The 7,303-nt window shown below is 44.5% G+C and overlaps 1 protein-coding gene across 1 annotated transcript in view; it reads left to right on the top strand.

The window, feature by feature from the left end:
- Ldah (lipid droplet associated hydrolase) overlaps positions 1-6,321 on the top strand; it is a 75,768-nt gene extending 69,447 nt beyond the window's left edge. Inside the window, exon 6 of the mRNA XM_048353381.1 lies at positions 4,394-6,321. Within this exon, the coding sequence (XP_048209338.1) occupies positions 4,394-4,585 (192 nt within the window). The 3' untranslated portion in view covers positions 4,586-6,321. The remainder of the gene's footprint in view (positions 1-4,393) is intronic.
- Positions 6,322-7,303: the final 982 nt, after the last annotated feature.

A 7,303-nucleotide genomic window follows, 5' to 3' on the forward strand; every position in this document is an offset into this window, starting at 1 on the left:
AGAAGTACAAAATTGGTGCCAGTTTTAAATGAAGAGAATTGGGTTTATTCTTGTTTACAATTATTGTCTGTTAGCTTCTACATACAGTCCATTCTTCAGGTTTTGTCTTTTGGTAACATTGTTCATTGTTGGGTAAAGAGGTATAGTTGATAGGACTAAATAGAGATGTTACCCTTGGATTTTTTTTCAGTCATGGGCTTGAACTCAGGGCCTTGGTAGTATCCCTAAGCTCTTTTGCTCAAGGCTAGTGCTCTACCACTTTGAGCCACAGTGCCACTTCTGCTTTTCTGGTGGTTAATTGGAGGTGAGATTCTCGTGGACTTTCCTGCCTGGGCTGGCTTTGAACCGTGATCCTCAAATCTCAGCCTCCTGAGTAGCTAGGATGACAGGCATTCATAAGCCACTAGAACTCCACTACCCTTGAATTTTATATCCAGCTTTACAACTTACTCCTTGCTTGCACTAAGCCTGTTATGAAAAACAGGGACCAAAACCATCCTTAGAATATTGTTGCAAGGATGACTGAGAGAGTAATTTGGAGGCCTATAGCATAGAACCTACACATCATTCTCACTTCTTATCAGTTCACCATGACCCATTGCAACTCATTTTATATGTCAGTATAATAATATACACTCGTAACCACTATGTTTTCGTGTCCAGTTAGTCATCTTCCTTTCTACTTCACTTGCCCTCTTCCAATCCCCCACCACTCCCTCCACGCACCCCATACCTTTTCATTTTCCTGTTTAGGGTTACAAGTGTAGAGTCCTCTGGTCAAATCTATTGCCTGTGAATTATAATCTATACAGAACAGGAAGTAGCTCAAGCCAGTGTTCATAAAGGCATTAGATAGCCATATGTTTTACTTAGAAGCCAAGAATTTTATGAGAGGTCGTCAGTGTGTATAGACTATGAAGAACTTTTAAAACTAAGCAAAAGAAAGCTCTAAGGAGCTTGGCCCTACCATCAGTTCAGGAATCCCATTGTAAGCAGTTACAATGAAGAACTGAAAAGTAAACTCAGATGCACATAAGGAAATTTGAGAATCTTTGCTGTCATGCTATGCTCTCTTACAACACTAACACCACTTTTTGTTAAGTTGCTAGTACATGCATGGGCGCTTTGTGCCTATAATTACTAGGACATGGTTTTCCCCTTGACACCTAAGGTCAGTACAGAGTTCCATGTTGGTTTTCCCATTCAGCTGTTATAATTTCATGTGTGAAGGAAGGGATGGAGTTTGCCAGTGCCAGGGGCCCATCAAGACGGGCTTCTCATTAGAAATGCTTCTAGTTATGATTGCTTCACCGACAAGGAAATGTTAAGTTCTTCAAAACTGTTCTTGAAATGTGTGCCAGAGAGCAACAGCGAGTACAGACGGACAGTGGTGATCTTGTCAAGGTGACTTTGTGAAGGTCCTTTGTGCCTTGCAAGATGCTGCACTGTAGCACGACCTGACCAGGGGAGAGGGAAGACAAAATGGCCTCTGCAGTGCCCATAAGCAGCATGCATGAGAACAGAGCAGCAGACCTGCAGCTCATGACCCAAGTCTGAACGTCTAGATTTCTCAACACCGGTTCATGTTCTGTGTAGGTGCTGACCAGCCATGCAGAGCAGCTGCCAACGTATGCCTTTGTGTGGTTTAGTGCAGGGGGTGGTTTAGAGAGAAGCTAAAGTTATCCCTCACCTGATTGGTAGTTTGATTGATGCTGCAGATCACTTGTGCTTGCATCAGTTTCTTTAAAGGGAAGCTAGAACACAGTGGTTGTTCCCTGTGATTGGCTAGAATAGATAGTACTGGTGGTGAGGTCACAGCTCAGAACTGTGGAACAAGTTATTTTACAGCTATTAAAAGATCTGATCCCTCACAGGGAATAATTAGCACAGGTTTAGGCTAGTCACAGCAGAGGATCACAAGAGCCCAGTAGCTATGTCCTTATGAACACATAGATGATGCTAAGTGAAATGAACTCCATGTTATGGAAATGACTGTTATATCACTGTTGTGATTACTTTCAACACGCCATGTGAAACCATAGCTTCTTTTGTTGATGATCCTCTTGTATCCCTTGCCTGTGGTTGTCCCCATGCTATCACTGTATCTCATCTGAGTACCCTGGATACTGTATATACTGTTATTAGAACTGGGGAAGTGAAAGGGAATATCAAAATCGAGAGACAAAGGATAAAAAGGCAAACAACTCCAAAAGCAATACTTGCAAACCATTTGATGTAAACCAACTAAACAACTCATGGGGGGGAGGAGGAGGGGGAATAAGGGAGGAGGTAATAAATAGTACAAGACATGTACCCATAGCCTTACATATGAAACTGTAACCCCTCTGTACATCACTTTGACAATAAATAATTATTACTAAAAAAAAAAAAAAAAAAAGCTGAGACTAGAAGAGAGAACCAGACACTTGCTGAGCAAAAATAGTTTTCCCGGGCTGGGAATGTGGCTTAGTGGTAGACTGTTTTCCTAGCATGCATGAGGCCCTGGGTTTGATTACTCAGTACCACATATATAGAAAAAGCCAGAAGTAGCGCTGTGGCTCAAGTGGCAGAGTGCTAGCCTTGAGCAAAAAGAAGCCAGGGACAGTGCTCAGGCCCTGAGTTCAAACCCCAGGACTGGCAAAAAAAAAAATCTTCCCTTGATAAGAATCAGGACAAGAAATAGAGTTTTAGGGGCTTTAGGGTGAGCAAAGTAGGAGAATGGAAAGAATATATTAGGTAACAAATCTGTGAGTCAGTGGCCCTTTGCAACATTCAAACCCAGAACCCCAAGTGACAACCAGAAAAATCTGTGAGGTGATTTGGTCCATCTGCCACTCAGGTTTACTTAATAGTTGACTCTCTAGAGTACTGTATTTTGCTGTTTATTGAGATTTGAACTAACCATCTCTAACTATTGTTTAAGTCAAATTATTGCAATAAAGATCAATGTTTTTATAGTCCTGCCTATTCCCACATTCATATGATGGATTTCACGTAAAACTATCCACGGCAGTAACATGTGTTTCCCATCCCTTCATCCCCCCACGCTTGATCCCCTCCGCTCTCTCCACTGCAGCCCGAATGACTTGGACGGGCACAGCTGAGCATGTCTCTTCACTGGACAGTTGTTGCTGGCTCCTCTGTACCCTCCTTGGTGTGCCTGGAAACTTGTCACGACCTGATCGCACTCGGCCCCTCTAGGCTTGCCTCCTGTCACCAGATAGTCCAGCCGTGCTCTGTCTGTTCGAATCCCAGCATCGCCATGCTCTTGCATGCTTGTGATTTCCTTGGTCTGCCCCCCACAGCATGCACCCTAGCTTGAAGATTCAACTCAGGCATCAGCTAACTGTCTGAGGACTCCATCTTGCCTGCTGCTCCCCCCAGGGGCCCCTAGTCTGTGCTCTCCATTTGCCTGGCGTGTCTTACTCTCTGCCTCCCAGGCTGCAATACAGAGGAAGACCTCAATAATGATTTGCTAAACAGACTACTGAATAAGTGATTATTTGGCAGATAAAGATGATGGGAGCTCTCAGTGGCTTTGACTACTCGGGAGCTGGAGCTGGTCTGGAATTTTTCTTTAGTGATGACAGATGTCATAAGGTTCTTAAACGTTAGTCCTTATTTTTTGTTTAAAAAAATTACCACTGTGTACCCCTCTAGATATAAGATTTAACTTTTGTTGCCTCGTTTAAACAAATGCAGACTACATGGCAGTTTTTCAGTGATGCGCAACAGCCTAGTACAGTAGATGTGACATCTCTGTGGTACTTACATCTATCTCTGTAGCTCACACAGGTCCAGCTGTATCTCTAGTAAAGAGCTTAGTAATGCCTCCAACGAGAGTCTGGTCTCCATCCAGCCTGCTCGCTGTCATCTGACGTATGAGCACAAAGCCTCCCCACACTTCGCTGTCGCATGGAGCATTTTCTTAGAAATGTCCTAAGCTCTTTTGGAATTCTGATCACGTTTTATCTGCTACATTGATTGAAGAACCAGATTGAAAAATCAGTCTGATTTTTCTTCATATTCCACCAACAAATGGGTCCCCCATCTCTATATGAAAGCAGTTGTTTATTATCAAGTGAACCTTCATTGCCTTCACGCCAGTACACACAGCAGGCTCCCTACATGGATATCTTCCCCTCAGGCCCTGTAATGCACTCCTGTAGACAGGCAAGGCCTGCTCCCTCAAGAGAACCACACTGTGGAGGGAGCCATGTGGGCAGGAGGACGGGGGGGGGGGGGGGGGGGGGGGGCGGAGGGAGGGAGCGGGGGGCAGGCAGATGGAGCCAGGCATAGAAGCTGCCTTCGAAGCACTGCAGTCCACTGGTGTCACCTCTGAGCCAGGTGGGAAAAGTGTGGCCTAACAGGATGTTCTCACCCTGTCTTTCAGCTTACATTCTACTATGGCACATTGGATAGTTGGTGTCCAGTAAAATACTATGAAGACATCAAGAAAGATTTTCCAGAAGGAGATATTCGACTCTGTGAGAAAAAAATACCTCATGCTTTTATCCTTGATTTTAGCCAGGAAATAGCTGCCATAGTTGCTGACTGGCTAAATGATAATCTGTCCAAAATATAAATACTGACACAGAAACAAACACCTACAGCTAGTATGTGAAACAGTAGGTGTCCTATGCTTAAGACGTAAATATTTGATTTTAATGTTGGATGTTAGAAAAGGAAAAAGTGAGTACTTCTTAGCTTCCCGGGCTTTATGCTGAAGTGAGCATAGTTGGTTGATCATTCAAAAGTTACAACCCATTTTCCACACTCAGGGAACACAGTAATCTAAACAACATCTCTTTGCACAAGATACCCAGTGGCACAAGATAGTGGGTTTGGGTCAGCAGGATCCTTGGGTGGGGTGCTAAATGTAGGTGGCTTTAGTTGAGTTGTCGAATAGACTGTCCTGGAGGAAACCATGACGTACCTGCTAGAAAACAGAAAAGAGATGAGTGAATCTGAAGTGCACGGCCTGATATGTGAATGGCACGGGATGGTGACAAGGACAGCCTCCTTATCCTTCCTCCAGCAGGAAGGGGACTTGGGTTTCCTTTAGAGACCGAAGATGAAAATCAGCCCAGACTAACTATGTATAGGTCTTGGCTGAAATTATCCGTGTGACTTCATGTTTTTCCTGATTTGACCAATACTCAAGTTTGCCAGACATTTATATGGTCAACTCACCAATTCTGGATCCCAACTCCACCTTCTGCTGCAGGGCAACCAACAAGCAGGCTCCAGGCTGAGCCTTAACCGGCCACGCCCTCCAGAGCCAGGCCAGGAGGCATGGGGCTGTCCAGAATCAGATGTCTATGGCCAGCCATGCAGTTGCTGTGTCTATGATTCTTGTACTAAAGCTCGATTGAAGACCAGACACAAGCCAGGTACTTACTGGACTAGCCATTAATGCTAATGTTCTTACCTACTTCTGAAAATGTCTTAGTAAATAACTTTTGGATAGGCGCTCTAAATTGCTGAGTCAGAGTAGTCATATAAATTGGTTCTCCATTTGCATTGACTTTAGTTAGAAAGAAATCATTTCACTAATGAACCCAAGTGTTAACTATTGAATTTTGTGAATTTGCCTTTCCTGGACACTTAAAGTCTAGTAAAGAAGAAGCCTGTTTCTGGCTCGTGAAGGGACAATAAGAGTGCTACTTCCCTAAACCGACTCAATTCTGAGACCTTCGGGGCCAACAAATGCCACTGTGTGCACTACCACTGTGTTGCCTATCAGTCAGAAGCATTCCATTTCCATTTCTCAGGGGAAAAGCTCTCGTGCATCCTCATTCCTTCCATCTAAACTGAAAGCCCCCGGGTGAGCCATTCCCTTCTGACGATGTGCTGTCTACCCCCCCCCCCCCGCCCCCAGCATGGCTTCCTGCCAAAGCAATTGACTTAGAAGGGAGAAGCCACAGTTTAGATCAGGAGTGCTGTTGTCCCAGGGAAAGAGACAGGAGGTACTCAGGCAGCTCCAAGTCCAGGCTGCACAAGTCTTAGCCTTAGGGGAGTCTTGGAAGCTGACGTTGGGAGCCGGGACTCACCTCTGAGAGCCTCGCACACCCGAGAGGCTCAATAGCATGGAACTGATGCATGTAAACAAGTGCTGCTCAGTCAGGTCGCCCAGAAGCAAGAGTCGCATCCACTGCTTTTCTGTTAGAAGTTAATTTACATTACTCTGTGTTTCCAGTCTGCTTTATGAAATTTTATCTTTTGTTTTTGAGAGAACTTAAAAGATGCTGGCTCTTGATTCCTTTTCCTCATCTAACCACCTAATTAATTTTCAAAATAAATGTTTTATCAGCACTTAGACAGTGTCTGGCCCAATCTTTGTGTTTTGTGAGCAGTTTGTCTGAGTCACTCAGTTATTAGAAAAACCACTTTCTCACTGCTGCTTTTAAACAGAGAAGAATCAGATTTTAGGACACCGAAATTCTTTTTTTTTTTTTTCTCACTAAGAATGACACCAAGGAAAGCCAGGTGTTGATGGCTCCTACCTATAATCCTAGTTACTCAGGAAGGTGACAGGAGTGAGAGTCGTAGCCAGCCTAGGGAGAAAGGTTTATGAGACTGTCTCCAGTTAACCAGCCAAACTGGAGGTTTGGCTCAAAGCACAACTCAAGTTATGGAGTACCCACCAGCCATGAGCAAGAAAGCCAAGCAAAGGTTCAAGGCCCTGAGTTCAAGCCCTGGTACCAAAACACACACACACACACACACCAACACACATGTGCATACTGTGAATTGCACCTAAGAGCTTAGTGCAGTGGCTCATGCCTTTAATGCCACCTACTTAGGAGGCTGAGACTGAGTTGATCATTGTTTGAGGCCAGCTCCAGCAAAAAGTTAGCTCAACCAACAAGCCAGGCATAGTAGCTTATAAATGTAATCCTAGCTATGCAGGAAGTGTAGGATTTGCGGTCTGAGGCTGGCCTACACAAAAACATAGACCCTATCTGAAAAATAGAAAGGGACTGGCTCAAGTGGTACAATACTTGCCCAGTAATATACTGTAAGGCCCTGAGTTCAAATCCTTTTCCTGAGAAGAAAAATTGCACAGAGGACAAAATTTGATAAGATAGTAGCTGACATACCTTTTCCAGAGGCAGTTTGGCCTCTGTTTTCAACTGCATGGATGTTCTTTGTCCATGATTCTTTTCTAGAAGAGCTGCCCTGTGCTGAGTGAAATGCATCAGTGGGATCCTTGCTCCATGTGCAGTGTGGTTCCTAGTCAGCTCTGCGCTGCTGGAGCATCCCAGAGCTGAGCTCCAGAAGCGGACTCCAGGAACTTGGG

The sequence above is a fragment of the Perognathus longimembris genome, chromosome 8 (assembly GCF_023159225.1).
Source record: "Perognathus longimembris pacificus isolate PPM17 chromosome 8, ASM2315922v1, whole genome shotgun sequence".
NCBI classification, from domain to species: domain Eukaryota; kingdom Metazoa; phylum Chordata; class Mammalia; order Rodentia; family Heteromyidae; genus Perognathus; species Perognathus longimembris.